The sequence below is a fragment of the Archocentrus centrarchus genome (assembly GCF_007364275.1).
Source record: "Archocentrus centrarchus isolate MPI-CPG fArcCen1 chromosome 18 unlocalized genomic scaffold, fArcCen1 scaffold_23_ctg1, whole genome shotgun sequence".
In the NCBI taxonomy this organism is placed as follows: domain Eukaryota; kingdom Metazoa; phylum Chordata; class Actinopteri; order Cichliformes; family Cichlidae; genus Archocentrus; species Archocentrus centrarchus.
This window is the reverse complement of record NW_022060145.1, coordinates 5131576-5151004: the sequence shown is the minus strand read 5'-3', so window position 1 is coordinate 5151004 and position 19429 is coordinate 5131576. Positions and strand designations below refer to the sequence as shown.

At 39.9% G+C, this 19429-nt stretch overlaps 1 protein-coding gene across 1 annotated transcript in view; it reads right to left on the bottom strand.

The window, feature by feature from the left end:
- pcxb (pyruvate carboxylase b) overlaps nt 1-19429 on the bottom strand; it is a 309723-nt gene that overhangs the window by 201234 nt on the left and 89060 nt on the right. The window contains exon 11 of the mRNA XM_030722659.1: nt 5797-5959. Coding sequence (XP_030578519.1) covers nt 5797-5959 — 163 coding nt within the window. The remainder of the gene's footprint in view (nt 1-5796; nt 5960-19429) is intronic.

Sequence of the window (19429 nt, the reverse complement as noted above, 5' to 3'; positions counted from 1 at the left end):
ACACGTCCTTCGCCTGTTCTTTTCTTTGCTACCAACACCTGGATGTGGTCAACAGCAGCTGGAGAAAAAAAAAAAAGCACAAAGTGTCTGCTCCAAAAACTCATCTAGATTTTCACATTTGCACTTCTATTGGTTGGTACTGTGCAAAAAAAGTCTTGGGCCTCCCCTCACTTCTTTATGTTCTGCTTCCAAGAAAACAAATTCAAAGTGGTGCTGAGCAATAGTTCCCCAGGCTTTCTGAAGGTCTGTTTTTATTTGGACTTTGGCTGCTTTTTCCAACCGTTTTCAGAGAAAATTTTTGTTTTGTAAGCCACTTTGCACTGAGCCATGAAACGATCAAACAAAAACAAAAAGGCACCCAACTCAAGGGACGAACTAGTGTTGTGTCTACACATAACAGACAACTTAAAGAACCAATTTTAAACTGTTATTAGCAGCCTGTCACAACAACACCTTTGCTCTTTCTCTCTCTAAAAATTTAACTGGACAAGTCGAAGACAATAGAAGTGGCAGGCCTAAAAACTAAAAACAAAGAGAAAAGAGAAAAAAAGCCAAGACCTGACATGGCACCTGAGAGATGCATCTGGCCCTTCAGTTGATCAGACCTCATCAGAAATCATCTCTATATAAGAGTGACTTTCAAAAAGGCAGCAAACATCTAAAGAGTGTCCTTCAAGAAGTCTGGAGAACTATTCCTGAAGACTAAAGAAATGACAAAGCTGCCTGAGAGAGTTCATCCTCTGTGGTCACAGAATACTGAATTTAAAGCTCATTCGAATTGTACAAACTGTTTTTGCCTTATGTGCTGCATTTTCACTTTTGTTTGTGCATGCTTCAATAAACTGCTGCTTCCTATTTTCCTAGCAAAATATAAAGAAATGAGGGGTGGCCCAAGACTTTTGTACAGTACTGTAGGTCTTTATTAGATGGCCATATGAAATTCACGAGTTTTGAAAAAGCCAACTCTGAGCCTCTGTAGGACCATCTTTGTTCATCTTTCATCTGGGACAGCCCCAAACCACACACCGTGTGCACAGCTTTAGCTTTGTCCAACTTTTAGGCTTGTCAAACTCAAGTACAGCTGTACAGCAATGGATATGAAATGGGGTTAATGTTATGTGATGAAAAAAATACAGTACAAACAAAACAGTTTATCAAGAGTTAAAACTCCCAAACACTTAAGCAGAGATTCAAACTTTTAAAAAGGACTAAGCAACCCAAGCTCATTCACCACTGATTACACTGGTGACTGATGGCTCTGTTAATGGCCATAAAGAAAATGAAAGATAATGGCGATGAAACTGCCAATAAGGGAGAGCCAATGTGTGCAGCAGGATGTTTATGGTGTGCAATTGAAGGTGTTTTTATGATGATAGGGAAGACAAACACACTTCCCTCTAATTAGGACTCAACCTGTTTTCAAACTCAAAATTGTTCTTCAGATGGATGAGGCACACATGCACGCACAGACAAGCGGCAGCATTTTTAAACATTAATACGCTGAGTGACGCATGCAAATGTGTTCCATTAAAAGAAACAAACAAGGGGAAGGATGCACAGCGGAGCGGGGTGGTGGAAACGGAGACACAGATGTGAGTAATGCTGGTTAACACGTCGAAGGAAAAAAGACAAGTGATGTATGGGAGGACAGTTAAATCCTCATTTGATCGTCACATTATGACTAATGGGACAATGAACGTGGGACGAGAAGATGAACAAGTCCTGTAGTACCCTCAAAGTTAAGTATATTGCTCAAGTAAGGGTTTTCTGTTCCCCTGGTTTAATATACTGAGCAGCAAATGACTGCAGGAGAGATGGACACAGGGCAGGCAAAGTGGGCGAAAGGAAGATGTAAAATGAGTTTCTGAATAACAGGAGGAGGTTGAATAAAATGAACGCTAGGTGGAGAGGAAAACAGCAGGACAGCGGCCCCATTACTCGCTACCTTTTTTGTGGAGACGAATATGGGCCAGGGGATCGAGAAAGACAAATGTGAGCCAAGAAATGAAAGAGACTGCTAGGAATGTTAAAGGTTAAGGGACGTTAAAGGTGAAGGGATGAAAGGAGGAGAGAAGATTGATAGTTGGACGTAATGGACTGAGAGCAAATGTGGTAACACTGACAAACTGGGAGAAAAGGGCACTGCTGACAACAAGGAGGAGGAGGAGGACAGAGAGGAGTTAAGAGGAAAGAGGCATGATGGAGCAACTCTTTATATCCAAATGAAGATATCTGAAGATGGATCAGCAGATAAATGCTGAGATGAAAGGAGGGCGATCGCTGCTCCCTTATATCGCAAGTTAATCATTCGCTTCAATACCTCAGTATACTACGAAGCCAGATCAGACCCCGCCGTTTCCCCTGCTGTTTCCCCTGCTGTGAACAACAAAGCCATATTTCCCCCATCTTTATTTTACAGCCGTAATGTGATTTCAGGGTTCAGTAAATAGTCTTTCATCATCCACTTATCACACTACGGGAGTAAAGGTTTTTCCACTTGTGCTTCTAAGAATCACCTTCATATCTCTCAAAGCTAAACTGATCACAGCGCTTATGTGCCAAAAGGCTCGCGAATACACCGAATGTGACGAGTGTCTGCTGAAGAAAAATAGATTAAAATACAAAATGTCAAGGTGCCGCTTTAATACTCTTCTCCCCCCCCCCTTGCCTTCCCAAGCGGGCAGACCATTCCTCCCTGTCATTCTGTCGACGGGGCTGCTGCCATGCTTGTACTACGGCATCCATCACTCCTCATCCTCGCCTTCCCCTCAGACCTCATCCCTCGCTCACACCTTACTTTATTTTCCCCTCTATGAACCTCTCCTCTGCGCCTCCTTCTACGCCTGAACACCATTTTGCCGCTCCAGGCTACACTCCCCCTCAAGCAAAAGCATTAGCATATTTTTCATTCCCCTTCCTCCGATTTTTTTTTTAATGGCGCATAAGTGAAGCATCTTATGAAGAATACGAAGCACGAGTGTAAGAAAAACAGTAGTTTAAGGAAACCCCATATATTGCAGGTAGTCAACATCAGAAGGGAATTCTTATTTTAAAAAGACATGAAAAATACTCGTCAAAGTTATGAGCCAATATCATTAGCAGTGTGTGTGCGCAAATTCAACACTACTCCCGCTTTCTAGTCTTTAGTGTTGCATGAAGCTGCTTAAGCTTGTCAGGGTTTATTGAAATTCACCATTTTTCTCATGTCTGCATGTAGTCTCTCCAAAAAAAACCTCTGAAAATATGTAATTTATTAAATTGTTATTAACAAATGTACCAATGCAATTTTAAGCTTTTTGGAATAAAAATGCACCTGTGGTAACTGTGGATTTCATTTGTTAAAACATTATATACAACAACATATCCATTATTCCCTGCTACACATCTATTCAATCTATTCAGAAACTTGCCAGAGGGCGAATTTGTTGGTGCACGCACGGCACGATATCGGTGAAAAAAAAACAAAAAAAACAAACTAAAGCCCCGAAGAACTGAGTCATTCCTATAAATTATGACTCCATCCCTATAATAAATTAAAAACACTGCCCATTCATTTTTCAGGGTCAAATGTTGCTGTCCTTTATTTTAACAGTTCAGTTTTTTCCTCCCCGTTTTGTCTGTTTTAGCACACACTTGTTGGGTAAACTTACCACCGTCAGAATCTGAAATGATTTTGGGGGGGGGTTAATTTGTTTAGTTTCTGCAAATGTGAGCCATGTGTTTGCTTTGGTTTGGCATCACTTTGCCCTTTACATACAGAAGGAAAAACTAGCTTCTCATGTTGTGCTATTCCTTTTCTAACCCCAAGACCAGTATCCCACCACTGCTGTGCTGCATTTTCATGCTTTTCTAACAGTTATATTTTACATCTGTGCAAAGGACACCTGATTTTGGCGCTTTATGGAAGAAAGAAGTTTCCAGTGAAGTGTACGACATGGGTTTGGAAATGTGTTGAGTGAGGGTGATTTGCTACTGAAAGATTTGGGCATCATGTTGGGGGGTGGGGTTATCTTTATCGGCTCAACACTGCGCAGAGGTTTCCTTATCTTCATTTCACAAAGCCAGTTAACCAAATTTCCTCAGACACCTCGAGTGAATTACAACCTATAACTTTCACGCTCACGCCCGTCACCTTTTACAGTGTTGCCTCGCCTCCAACCCTGTCAGTGTCATCCAGTAATAATTGTCTTGTGTGCCATACCGCCATCTTTATTGACTGTTTATTCTATTCATATTGCATGGTTGTAGTGGGGTGTCGCTCTGTTTACCATCTTGTTTCCTAGCTGAAAAAGACAGATAAACAGTGCAGGACGGCAGGAAAAAGCGTAGGAGAAGAGATGGAGAGCACAGAAGGTAATGATTTGAATGGGTGAAAAGAGGAGAAAGAGTGCCGTATCAAGAGGGAATGAGGATGCATGAAATATGTAAATTATTTTAAGATGAGTGGTAGGCTGGAGGAAGGTTATGAGCAATGCAGGGGGAGCTGACGAGAGAAGAAAATATGGAGCAGAAATGGGATGGCAAGTCCTTGAAATGGAAGGGTCACAAAGGCCTTCATGGCTCCTTTTCCCACAATTTTCAGTAGTGAACGTGCGAATGCTACCTAATGAGGATGGTATTTAAAAAGAGATTACGAGTTCTAGCCCGCAAGCGCAATTTAAAGGTGATTCTGAAATATATGCTGTTTATTATAATACAACTTAAAATCAGAAATTGTCAGACACCTCTTCGTTAATGTGCTGATATATCCCAGTTAAATTAAGTCTGATCATTGAGCCACATATCCTGGCAATAAACTAAAACCCCTTGGAGTCAAATGAAATGACAATCGATTTAAATTCATCCATATGCAAAACAACTTCTAATTCACCTTTAAAAAAAAAAAAAAAAAAAAAAAAAACAGAACCAAGAGAATTAATTGGTAAGAGCAGAAAGCCAGTGATGCAAGTCGAGTTCAATCACATCCCAAGAGTCAAAAAATTAAGTCATCAAAAAGTAATGGCGGTGGATGGTGGTGTCACAGCACTGACAGCTAAGAGGTACGTTCAGGTCTGCTGGTTCTCATCCAACCAAATTCTCAGATTTGACAATCTGTGGGAACCTGCCACGTTATCATCCCTCCAGGATTAATCCATTATTTTTGTCAACAGGCAGAACAGACTACTTGTGAAAAACAGGTTGCTGTCAAAACACACCCACCATTTGACAATGTTGAACCCTCTTAGTCTAACAGTTTGAATGCAGCTACTGATTTAAAACAGGAAAATTATCTCACTTTGGGAATAGTTGTTCTGTTGGAATCACCAGCAGGTTCAGCTTCATTTTCAGATATTAAGATCAGGATTCAGGTGCACGCATGGTCGGCTCCAAGGCTCTTATTGTTTGAGTATATAAACGAACAAGGTTAAAATTATATTCTGCAAACACCAGCTTTGTAAAGTGCACTGAACTCTGGCAGATTTAGTTACTTTAGAGGTTCTGGGATACTACTAGAAAAGGTACACATGGAACTCTAATATTCTTGTTCTTGAAGTTTTGCCAAAAAGCAAGCAACTTTCTGGATTTTTTTTCCCCCCTTTTCTGTGCAATCCTTGGTGGTTGAAAATATGCACTCTCTCTCACCATGTGAAATCTCTCCCAAAAAAAAAAAAAAAAAATGACTTGATAAAACTGACTGGCCCCGTTTGGCCTCTGCAGTTTTGATTCACGTCTTCATTAAAGTTCCTCAGCGAGCAATAAAGAACTTTACTTCACCAGCAAATGAGCATAATGAGGGCACTTTTAGATAAAGCCTACCTCGATCCTTCCTGTGTCTGGCTGGAAGCCTCTGGCTGGGTCCTCGGTTGTCACTCTGCACTGGATTGCACAGCCATTCACCCTGATCTTGTCTTGTTTGAGGCCGAGTTCGGACAGGCTGCGGCCCTCGCACACGTGGAGCTGAGCGTGCACCAGGTCCACACTGTTGTAGGGAGAGAGAGGCGATGAGGTGAATAAATGGACAACCTGAGTATGGTGTGAATAGCCCTTAATTCCCCTTGATGTCACTGTGGAGAACATTTTTTCTCCCCTTACAAGGCTTATGGGACCACAAAGGCCATTTTTCCCCTAATATAAAATTTTTTTTAGCTATTCTTGGCATAAAATCAAAACCGAGCGGGTATGAAGATAAAGTATATTTAGCTTCTCATTTGAGAAAATGAAGCTGCAAGGGTTGACAGGAAAACAATCCCTCAGATATCTTTTATGGTTCACTACTAATTTGATGTTGCTACAAAAACAAAAAAAAGAAACTCCTGGATTGTAATAGATGGGTAAACACGCAGGACACCACAAATCCAATTTTACACAATGTAACCAAGTGATAAATCAGCAATGTAACTTGTGTTCATTAATGATTAGGGATACTAATGTGCTACAGATCAACCACTCAAACAGACCCCTACCATTTTTGTTTGATTAAAATCTGAATCTTTCAGTCAGAGAGATTTAAATATGCTCAGCATGCATTTCAAGCACTCTGTCATTCATTTCTATATCTTATTAAATTACATTTCAAACAACTTCAGAAAACCACAAAATCTCACCAGACAGTGAGTCAGTATTAAAATTAAAAAAAATAAATAAAGTGTTCTGTTACCCCATTTCTAACACACACTGTTTTACATGTGCAGAACATTTTATTCACAACTCTAGAAATACATCACCACTCAGGGGCAAGTACACACACGCAAACAGCAGTACATTATGTAAATCTGTATTCAGTAATTATCCGATATAAGGAGGAATTTAAATGCAAGAACGAAACTTTTCCTCCCATTTCCATGAGCTGTAACCCTTAACATCAATTTGGGCTCATCTGCATGCATTTATTTAAATGTAAAGCTCAAATGAGACTTTCTGGGTTAAGTTTCATGACCCAGTGCGGTCAATAACATGAAAGCAAAATGTATAAAAATACTTCATTCTGTTTACTTTTTGGGGGCATATTTTAAATGCAGCAGTGGACAGGCATATTTTTTTTTGGGGGGGGGGGGGGTTGAATAATTATTAATGTCCAGTCAACCCACCCCACTGGCAAAAACTGGGAAATCTCTCCACCCTGAAGGATGAATAAGAAACAGAAGGAATTACATGTGAGACCCGATCTGGCAAAATGAGTCGCCAGTGGCCGGGGCTAATTCTTAGGCAAATGACATGAATCGGCACGCTGTGTTGGGGGTCATTACCAGGTTCACGGGATTCAAGAACGTCCCTTGAACCCAGAAATGACCCCCAATACAGCAGGTAGATTTGCATTATTTGCCTAAGAATTAACCCCTGCCACTTGCCTCTTGACTCATTTTGCCAGATTGGGACACATATGAGCAACAACCGTTTTGGCTTCCATCGCCTTTGTGTCTCATTTATGTGGCATCCATATCTTGGCCAAACAAAAGGACAATTATGGATCAGCCTGGTGTGAAATGTCTTAGTGGAAAACACCAATTCTCTCATGGTAACTTGGGCAGGCACCAACATCATGCCTTTCTTTCACTTCCATGAATATGTTGGAACTCTGATGCCTTGTTCTTATTAGAAGACGTGAGTGGAGCGGTCTAAACTTCAGTTTCCCTGCATTTTATTTTTCAATTAGGATGCCAATTTTCAGCCAGACTGGGAACAGCAACTAGGTTTTGGTGGTTAAGTCCACCAGACTGTTAGCTTTAAAGGGCTGTGGTTCTTTACCAGACAGTGCATAGGAATATGAATCTCTTATTTATCTCTTGTGTAAAATATGAAGGAGGCAAATAACGGAAATAAAATGGTAAGGCAAGAATGCTGATTTACTCACTGATTCAAAGTCAGGGTAAGGAACACAAATTGAAATACAGTCAAAATATTTGCTTATTAATGTCTTCTTTCAGCAGTTCATCCTGCTCACCTAATAAAGCCCACTCACATCTGCAGAGCATTCAGATATTCATGAAAAGTGATTCAGGAGGAGAAAAACAAAGCAAAAACATGACTTTATAGACAAGTATCCAAATTCCAATAAACTAGTTTATGACATGGAAAATGTGTGTTCCTATTCAACTTCTTTAGTATTATACAAAAAAAACAAACATTTCAATGACAAATGAGATGATAAACATTTTCTCAGTTGAGTCAAACATGTGGCTTTTTTTTTTTAATTTACATAGAGATCAAGTTTGACCTAGATTTCTTTCTGTACATAATTAAACTACTTGGGAAACATAAGGCTATACTGATTGAATGAGGTGCCTTGAAGGTTTATGAAACTCACTGTATACTAATTTGACTCAGACAAATTAAAGGGCCTGCAGCAACATCTGTCCCTCAGTGCAGCCATTTGCAGAATAAGTCATTTGGATCATTAGCAAGTTACACAATAAGGCCCAACTATGCAGGGAGGGGATGAGGGCGATTTGCCTTCAGTGAAGTCAGTGTTGCACTACAGCCCATGAGCATGCTCAGCTACAATACAAATGTGATGACAGTAAATGCTGCATGTTTTTAACTGCTGGCAAACTAGAGAACACAGAGGATTAACCAGAGTTATTAGGATTGACCCGAAACATCTGTACAGAAGCAAAATTTGGTACCATGAGCAGGGATGAGAGTTAGCAGCTGAGACTTGAGGTTAAGAATAATGTAGCTAGCTGAATAGTATGATCTGAAAGTTCTGACTCGAGCAGATTATAAATCCGTACTTTTAAATAATCTCAGTGTCTGAGAATCAACTGTGGTAAGAAGACTAAAGTGGGGATTGAAAGATTGAGAAACATTAAAACAGAAATACTGTGTTTGTAATATTTAACCATGGAGGTTTCTGTTCTTCACAATTCTCTTGTTTAGGAGCCAAAGCAGAAAACGCAACATACCCATCTGTCTTTACTGACGTGTGTCACACATGCAAGAATTATCTGAAAGCCTATAACATGAATACAAAAAATCTATGGGTAAGAGATATGTATAATTAATGATCATTAATCTCCAACTTCACCATTTATGGTCTATGGTTCAATGGACCAAATCTGTACTGTAATGTTATGTTATTATCCACTGCTAAAAGTATCTAGGGCCCAGAAATTGTTAAGCCTCCATCAACAAAAATTAGGTGCTGGGAAAATAGACCCTTACTCAGGCAACCTCAACTGACAGTATAACTGTCAGTTGAGGTTGCTGCTTTTTAGCCAGTAATTTGAGCTCTAGAAGCAAAATTCTTTCAAAATTCAGCCATAGTTGTGTGGGAGGAGTTGGAGACATCAATTGTTTCAACACTTCAGATTGGCTTAAGGGGGGAGAAAAAAAACAAACAAAACTTATGTTTTTGGGCAAATGTTTACACATTTTAATGGTTTTTAAAGGATTCCTAGCATTTCTTAAAATCAACTTTTTAGTTTTTTTATTATGATTTGGTAAATTGATGCATTTATGCATTTTTTAAATTTTACCTTTAAATGAGAGAAACAAAAGAAATTATTCAGATATGAAATACATGCCATTACTGTTTCATGAATCTGTTAAAGTGATGTGCATTCTGTTGTTTTGATCAGGGGTTTTACAATCGATGGGTATTCATGACAACTTATCAGCCTGGTATTTAAAAATTATTTTTTAAATACCAGGTAGTGTGTCTGTTTTGGTCGCCATCCCATATTCAGAATAGTTTTTTTTCCCCCCTAATTTTATTGTTGTCTAAGGCATTCAATGGTAAAACCATGTGTTTTTCTAAGCTCAACAACTCAAAGATGCAAAAGATGCACTGCTGTAACTTGAACAGTGTTCGTATCAGTTACTGTGACTGCCTGCATGTCAGACTTCTGCTGTGATCTGAAAGTTTTACGACATCCAGCCTAAAAAGTTCGCCAGCAAATTTTGCTGAAATGTGGCCAGATCCATTTATCCATGGTGAAAATGTAATTTCACAAAAGTTCTCTCAAATAAATAAAAGCATTGTTGACCTTTACGCCCTCTTCTCTGTATATTGTGTATGTTATGCACTGAGCACTCAGCAGTTTAATTATATTTTGCCTAGAGCCCACCAAACTAAAGTACTCCTGAGTTGCTGTACCACCAAGCCCAAGGTTTGCTCTGTGCCAATTAGATGGTGGAAATTTGATTATTAAAAAAATAAATAAAAAATGTAGTTATGAGTATGAAGCATGTGAGCGCAGCAACCTGAAATAATGAAACCCACTACACAGTACAAGTACTGAAGATTGTATACAGTAATTATGCACCACCTGCCTTAAGGCCCTTGTGACTATTATTTAGGTTTAGAAGAGCACACATTCCCCAGTTTAACAAATAAACCAAATGCAAGACAACAAAAAAGCTGCTGATTCTTTTGTACATGGAGCCAGAGAGAGTCATGGAAATACACCTTCTGCTAACTGAGCTTTGTAAGAAGAGAAATGCAAATGCCTTTTCCAATTTAATAACAAACGTACTTTTGTCCCTGAAAATACTAAATATATAAAAGAACGTATAACTGCTTTAAGCCAAGTCCAATGTTGGATGTCTGTTATGTCGTCTTCCAGCTGACAAGTTTATACTGTAGATCATGTGACAGATTTTTTATTTTTTTATTTTAAATGCTGTCAGAACTCAAATTCCAAACATTATTTGACAAAATGCTTCTACCATCTGTGCAACAACCTCACTTAAGGCCGCTTATGTGCTGGTAAATACATCACTAAATCACCAATCCACTAGATTGAGATATACATCGGACACCTAAACTGTGGAGCAACATGAAAGCCCAAATTATCTCCAACACTGGCGAGATTTATTACTTTCTATTATTGCATAGTCAAAGTCAGATTTCCAAACTACTCAAACCTTTTTTGGGGACAAACAACAAAGCATGTTTCAGCAGGACAAAGCAGATGGCCAAGAAATGTCTGAAGCATGAAGGTAGGTCTGCGTCCCATCTTATATTTCAGCTTTGATGGCTTAACACACGTTCTTTGTGGCATCTGAGCATTGAATTTTAAAATATCACTGGGTCTTATGTTTTGAAGAAAAAGTCCTGATAGCCAAATTCACATTCTACACTTCAGTGCTAAAGCTCTACATTTAAAAGACACCGAGACAAACCGGCTTTTGCAGTGTTCGCCAAAAAAAAAAAAAAAAAAAAAAAAGTCTCAACTCCAATTGAACTTACCGAATCTCCCTGTGAGAAACTTCAAAGATGAGGTAAACCCTTTCATCTGAAGTCCAGGTCAAGACCGGGCACACATTGTTTATCCACCGATGCAAATGTTTTATCCAAGCTAGCACAAGTCTTATCAGTCTAACACACTCAACCTGACAGAGGATTTACGTGCAGCATAACATGGCATCACAGTTAACAGTCGACTTTAACATCTTTATCTTGTTAGATGGTGTAAAAATATTCCCATCAAAGACAACGCAGCCTGTTCCTTTCCCAGGATACTCAGCACCGGAAATGCTGAATGAGCGAGGTATGTCACGTTAAATCGTATGGTGGGCTCATGAATCCTGAGCATGTTCAGATTACTTGCTAACCAGCTGTGATTTAGTTTAACCTGGGGTCATGTACAGAGGCTAAAAGAAGCCATAGCTGTAACGGCTCGTACTCAATAGGATTGTTCTCGTAGCTCCATTTATAGTTTTGTACCTACATCGAGATTATCCTTTATTACATTTATTATTACACTGATGATGCTTTAATATATTTAGCTGCCATTTGGTATATTATATTTGTTCTACTAGAACAGCATGTGCAACTCCAAAAACTGATGGTTTTATAATTTATACATGATTCCTGCCAGGCACAAAAATCATTTTCTAAGGTTCATGGCAGTAAGCCTACATATGACACAAGGACATATGAGTTTCTCAAAAAGTACACTCCTTTAAATGAAAAATCATCCTTGAAATACTGCAGGTCATCTCCAGAGTCAAGACTACAATGAAGGTTTCATTAAAATGTAATTCTATTAAAATGAATCATGTCCGCCCTGAGTTACACTCGGGTTACAGTGCCAAGGTGCAGGGAGGATGTATAATGTAGTGACCTGTGACAGAAGTGTGCCCCTACACACACACTTTTTTCCATTAAACACTCATACGTTGATAAAAATCTACACATACATTGCCAACACACTCCTGACTGATCTGTACCAAACACATCCTTACATCATCACATTACATGGAAAGTATAGTCGCCTAATTCTAAAACCTGAGAACACACCATTGAGCAACAAGCACGGAAAACTTAGTCTCAATCTGTCACATGTGCACACGCGCGCACACAATGAGGCCATGAAGGCTCAGTACTAATTGCATATCATTTTCAGTCGTTTCACTCAGCGCTCGTTAGCAGGGGAGAAGGGGGTGGCTGTGCGCCCGGAACTAAAAGTGGGGGAGAGAAAGAATGACTATAGCATAGTGAGAAGAGGAAGCTGCTTGTTGTGGCCATAGGAGATGAGAAAAGAGGGAAGGAGCATCATAAGGAAATAAAACAGGCAAAGTAGTAAAGAAAATGTGCAACTTCACTCTGAACCATAAGGACGGAGGAAATTAGAAACACGACAAGATGACAGCTACACTGCTAACGTTTGCGGCAGGAGGATGAGAAACGCAGTGAGGGGAAGCAGAAAGAGTGGGAGTATGGTAAAGGATGAAAAGCGGGATACTAAGACTGAAAGAACGAGTGGGAAAAGTGGGAGTGTGGAAACGATTGGATTTGGCCTCGCTCAAAAGAACAGAAGGAATGAAGGCAAAGAGGAGGAGGAAGGACGTGAAGGTGGAAGGAGGAGTGCAGAGAGGAGGGAGGGCAGTTGGGACTGGAGTGGGAAGGAAGGATAGAGGGATAAGATGGATAAATTGGAGTGTGGAACGAGTGGGATAAGGAGGAGGATGTCCATGTCGAATTGAGAAGGGAGCGAGGGAGTGAGTAAAATGAAATGACTCAGGGTGAGGGCTAGATAATGGTAAAACAGGGAAGGAGATAAGGCAGAGGGGGGAAAGGAGGAGGTGGTGGAAAGTAGGCATCCTATAAGAATTTGTGGCAAAAGAAAAAAGAAAATTTGACTTTAAGGTAAATATAAATCTTCTTACACTCAGCTAGAAAACTAAAGTATATCACCATCATGCCTGCTCAATATAAAGCCAGAGTTACTGCAGCAGCGCTTATATCCAATTTACATACCTAACCACACGGACAAACAGCTAGCCTGGTCATATGAAATACACAAACTGAACAACATTTGAATTTATAAGCTTTAGGGAGATCATTAGCAGAAAGAAAGCAAATTAATCATATGACTCTCATTCAACTTCAAATTTAAGGTGGCAGAGCAGAAATATACTATAATGCCAAAAGTATTGACTAATCCATCCAAATCTTTCAATTCAGGTGTTTCAGTCACTTCCATGACCACAGGTGTATAAACCAAGCACCTAGGCATGCAGACTGCTTCTACAAACATCTGTGAAAGAACGCATCGCTCTCAGGAGCTCAGTGAATTCCAGCGTGGTACCCTGACAGGATGCCGCCTATGCAACAAGTCCAGTTGTGAAATTTCCTCACTAATAACTATTCCACAGTCAGTGTTAGTGGGATTATAACAAAGTGGAAGCAATTGGGAATGACAGCAACTCAGCCACTAAGTGGTAGACCATAAAAATAATTTAAAGTTTAAAAAAAAAATAAAATAAAATCCACAGAGTGAAGCCAGCTGATGCTGGGGCACAGTGCGTGACGGGAGAGCTTCATGGAATGGTTTCCTTGGCCAAGCAGCTGCATCCAAGCCTTACATTACCAAACTAAATGCAAAGCATCAGTGGCATGGTGGTTAGCACTGCTGCCTCACAGCTAAAAGAACAGCTGGTCTGGGTTCAAATCCAACTTAGCCCGGGCCTTTCTGTGTACCCTATGACAGCTGGGCTAAGAGGCAGGCCTTCTCATCCAACATCAGTGTCTGACGTCACAAATCTGCTTCTAGAAGAACGGTCAAAAATTCCCATAAACACTCCTAAACCTTGTGGAAAGCCTTCCCAGAAGTGTTGAAGCTGTTATAGCTGCAAAGGGTGGGCCGGCATCATATTAAACCCTCTGGATTAAGAATGGGATGCCACTCAAGTTCACGTGTGTGTGAAGGAAGACAAGTGAATATATTTGGCAACATAAAGTAGGACGAAGGTGGTAAGTATTTTTTTTTTTTTTTAAATTGATCTCTTTTGTGCATCCATCCTCTCCTCTTCCTTACCTCTTTTCTTCCTGCCTTTAACTCTTGTTCTTTCATCTTCTACTGTCTTGAGTCTCTTTTCTGTCCACATGTGGTCACAGGCAAAACATTTACTCTTTTTGAAGCAAACACTTGATTGTCTAACTTTATTAGCACACTAGGCTTTTGTCCTCACCATTTCTGGGTGTACGCTAGGCATGTTTGTTCATGTTCACACAAACCACGTCTCCAGTAAATACATTTTTCAAGATGTCTTCGGGGCAAGCTGTAAAACGCAAAACAAGAAATATATTTCTCATTTCAGTAAAACTAATACAAACTCTTGTCTACTAAGTGTGCGTGCATGTTCAGTGTATACACACACGCACACCAACTCGTCTAAATAAATGACTGGAAAAAATAGCTAAAATGCTTCCAAGTGAGGCCTGCAGGAACAGAAATGCTGAAAAACAGTACAGCGGATAAAGTGGTAGCAATGGATGGCAGGGGAATAGAGAGAGGGATAAACACAAACAAAGACAACAGGAGAAATCAGGAGGGAAAAAGAATAGGATGTGGAAGAAAGGGAGATCCACAGAGAGAAAGATGAGGACAAAGAGATAGGAGAAAAGTAAGAAGGACGGAGGGATAGGACAACAAAGACGAGGTAAATGGAGCGGGAGAGAATATGAAAGAAAACAAAAAAAGATGAAGCAAAAAGAGAGAAAGGAGGAAAATACAGAAGGCACCAAGCCTCCCATCTTGTTCCGTATGAATTTCATTAGACGCTTTTAGACAGCAAACGAGGGAGGCCTGGGTAGAGGAGGTGAGAAATGGACGAACAGGAGGAATGAGATGTGGCGTGAGGATGGCATTTTGGCATTAATTCAACTGGCCAAAAAAATAAATAAATAAAAAATTTCCCTATGCTGCCTGTTCAATACACAAATATAAACAACATGGCTGGATATGGAGGAAGAGGGAGGAAATACTGTATAATAGTGCAGGAAGAGGGAAAAGAGGGGGGGGTGCAAAGTGGTTTGTATGCACGCACACACACACACACGCACACACACACACACACGCACACACACACGCAGAGGAGTGAAACGTAAGTGGAGCAGGATAAGGTAAGAAGTAAACTTGCTGCCACAGAGTACATCCACACATGAAATCTGATTAGATTTCCTCTCCTTTGCAGCTTGCTTTCACCCCCATTTTCTCAAGCCTCACTGTGAGTCTATTAATTAATTCCTGCTTTCCTTGTTACAAAGCAGATGGAAGTGTGAGGAGAGGAATGCAAAGTAACTCGTGTCCAGAAGGCAGCGAGGAGCAAGAGGAGAAAAGCCAAAAGGAGGGGAGGGGGGGGGGGGGGGGGGGGGGGTGAACTAACAACACAGACAAACAAATACACAAACATACCAACACCACTTTCAAAAATAGTACCCTATGCAGGCAGGGCCTATAATTCTGTCTGGCCAAACTATACACATTATCTTATAGCAATATTACATTAACTGAATAATATGAAAGTAATGAAACTGGTTTTCCTCTATTCAATCATTAAAGTAGCACAACCACTTGCACATTATATTGCATCATCATCATTGTAGGCGTAACAATAAGACATCTGGCAGCTTCTTTTACCAAGACTCATCAGCAATCATCTCTTTGTGGTACTAAACAGATGGTTACTGTCCATCTTGTGCAGGTACAAACAAAGCAAAAATATATTAATGCAGAGAGGAAACGGGAAATGTTCAGTATACTCAGTGTGATGATTACTGTCATTCTTGATAACTGAGTCACAGGTTTATCACGAGTGTTTTCCACACAGACATCCACTTCAACGGGCTCCTCAGGCATTTAAAAAAAAAAAAAAAAAAAAAAAAACTGCTTTTTTTTTTTTTTTTTTTAAACAGTTTGTTTTCCCATTCCTCTGAGAAAACAATGCCACCCACGACTGATTTACTAGTCGACAATCTCGACAGTCCCACAGTTGGACAGAGTCCATCTTGGACTGCAACTTGGGAACAATGCATCAATGCCTAGGCTGCTTAAATGCTACAGGTTATTGTTTGCTTGCATTCATCAGAACCTGTGTCACAAAGGATGTTAGATGAGAGAAAAACAAAAACTTATATTTCAGTTTGACAGATATTTTACCAGGCAGGCCATGGTAGGAATTTTTTTTCTTAAATTACACAAAGTATTCATTCAGAGGAACAGTTATTTACAGGGCCGCGAAGAAGAAAAATGCAACTTTCTTCAGAGACACAAAAGTAGGCAATAAAAGTGGATTAACAATAGATTAAATACAGCATCATGCGGCAGGGTTTTTGAGCGGTTAATGTATGTGCAGCATCGTGAAGTCAGGTCAAAATCCAACTGTAGTCAGCCTGCACTCTTGAGCCTGCATAACATTTCATGCATACAGTTCAGCAATATCAAGTGCCTCCTTTAAGGCAAATACACACACACACACACACAGCTTAGATTTCCTTTTAAGTAGAAGCAAGTCAACATGCCTGACAAGCACTGCTGGCATGACGGCCTTTTCGCACTTACAACATGGTTTATTCACTTAACAGCAAGAACCCAGCATGAGCAGTATACACCTTCTGCTAAACAACCTTGCTGTTTGACCCATGAGCTGCCAAAGGAATTTGATCTGAAATCACCGACCGTTACAACTTCTGAGATAGCATGCAAGCAACAGACTCGTGTCCCACCTAAGTCCTCATTTACATTTCACGTGTATCTCAACTTTATATTGGCAGTGCACTACATTTCAAGGCTTTCATGGGATTTAACATAACAGGTCTCCGCATTAGGTCTAGACTGATGTGCACCACTGGTGCACTGAGGGACACTTGAAGAGCCCGTGCAGGTTGACTTATATATTGACAAGATGTCTGTGTCCACAGTTCAATTTTAACTCAACTGTGTGAGTGATACAGATACACAACCTGGTTTGAAACCTGACAACACACACACACACACACACACACACACACACACACACACACACACACACCCACCCTTCAATTTCTATTTTAAGCACTCAATTTAGAAATCTGCATCCTAACATAACCACTTTAAAAAATTACACACACACACACACACACACACACACACACACACACACACACACACGAAATGTTATTCAGTGGAAGTTAGAAACCACCAAGGTCTACCATGAGTGCAGTAACTGCATTCATCAAGTAGGCTCCCACCACTTACACATTTTGCTTTGAACTGGGCCCAAAACTGAGCCTGAAGGTAAAACAGTAAAAACTCCAGAGTCTCACAAGCCCCCATGAACCCTGAAAAATCCCTCGTACACCTACGCAACACTTGAACATGTTTATACTGTGTGCTTCACTTTTATCTGTGTATTCCAGGTACACTGTCTCACAGCAAAAGGCAATCACGTGTTCATGACCTTGGAAAGTAGGATCCAGTCTTTTCTTTACAACACATAAATACACAATTTAGTATTTCTTCTTAACTGCTAAGTAATAAGTACAATTAGTCATTTGCAAAATTAAAACTTAGAAACATAACCGGATGAATCCTGATTTTCAAGAGCCTTTTGTGGTTTTAATTAATGCAAATTTAGAAATGAATTTCAATAGTGGAATGCTGATAAACAGCGACTTCTAGATGGATGAAAATTATATAATTGACATCTTTTGAGTTGCTCAGCAACCAAATTGTATCCTGCAATTGTTTGGAAATAAACTACGTCAACCTGCAGAAGTCTGGTGAAAATATATCAATGTATTTATGTTTTAAAAAAAGCCCAGGAACACTGCATTTCGAGGGGTTGTACTTAAGTTTAAATTAAATTCATCTTGGATGTACATAGACAACTCAACAAATCCACACCAGCGCAGACAGACACAAAAAAAAAAAAAAAAAAAAAAAATGCAAAAGCCCATATAGGCCAGATAAACGTCAATCCGAGTTCTCTCACTCAGAAAATTGCCCAGTGGAAGAGATAAATCACCCACCTCCTTCAAAACACACACACACACACACACAAACAATATATCCCAGATATGCAAGTCAACATACTAAATACACATGTAGTTAAAAATCCATGACGTGTCACACACAAGATATCCAACAGGATGCAAGCAAAACAGCACATGTAAACAGAGTTATGAAACCAACCCCCACAAACAGACAAAGAGATAAATATACACCAAGACACAGGGCCATGAGTCACAGACCAGCCAGATAACGTGATAAGTTTAAAATATGAGCTTTGGCAGAATAAAATGGAGGCAGCAGCAACGAGGAGCACAAAGGGCAGAAAAACAATATGCAATAAATACGGCATGAAAGAAGACTGAGGAGAGTGGGGTAGAGAAAGAATAAAATGAATTGTGCGTAGATGAGCTAACAGTGAGGAACACATTCAGGGAAAGGAAACAGAGGTAACAGTCATGAAGAAAAGGATGGTGACTTGAAGAGAACATTTTAGGATGAGAAACAGAGGCTGGCTTTTCTAACACACGAACTAAGAAATCAAGCTTAACCCAGTTAAGCACAGTTTATTCACAAAGCCCTGATAGTGCTACGCTGCCTATTTTGTCACTTAAATACACAAAAAAAATAAAAAAAATAAAAATGTGCAGTGAGGCTTTCTGTGAAGCGGCCTGAGCCCATTGGTGCCCTTTTCTGATTAGACATTTTTTTCCACATTTTTCCATTACCCAGACAGGAGAAACCAGCACATTTGTTGAGCTGCAGATTAATATACATTTGATTATTGACTGAGTGTTTACTGGAGCTGGGCACTGTATATAGCAATTACTCCGAATAAACTACACTGCTCACATTCATCATAATGAAAGAGCATGTCAGTGCAACATTCCCAACTGATGCGATTTTAGTTGTCGGTTGGCAAATTGATGTCTATAGCAAAGACAACGATGACAGGCAGCAGCTACAGAGGCAATGCTGGTGAGTGGCATCAGTTAATTACATACTTTGGTGTATAGAATTTTTTTAAAAAGCGAGTATTCTGACTTATCTCTTTAATATACAGACGACATGACCTCCAGTCCCACAGGTAAGTTTCTTAGTTTGGGAGAAAAACTTTTTTTTTTTTTTTGGGGGGGGGGGGGGGGGGGGGGCACATGTGGCTACCTGTTAGTACGCAGTGATGCATTCAGGGGCCTGTGCAAATTTTTACTTGTGTAGAAAACCAGCTGTAA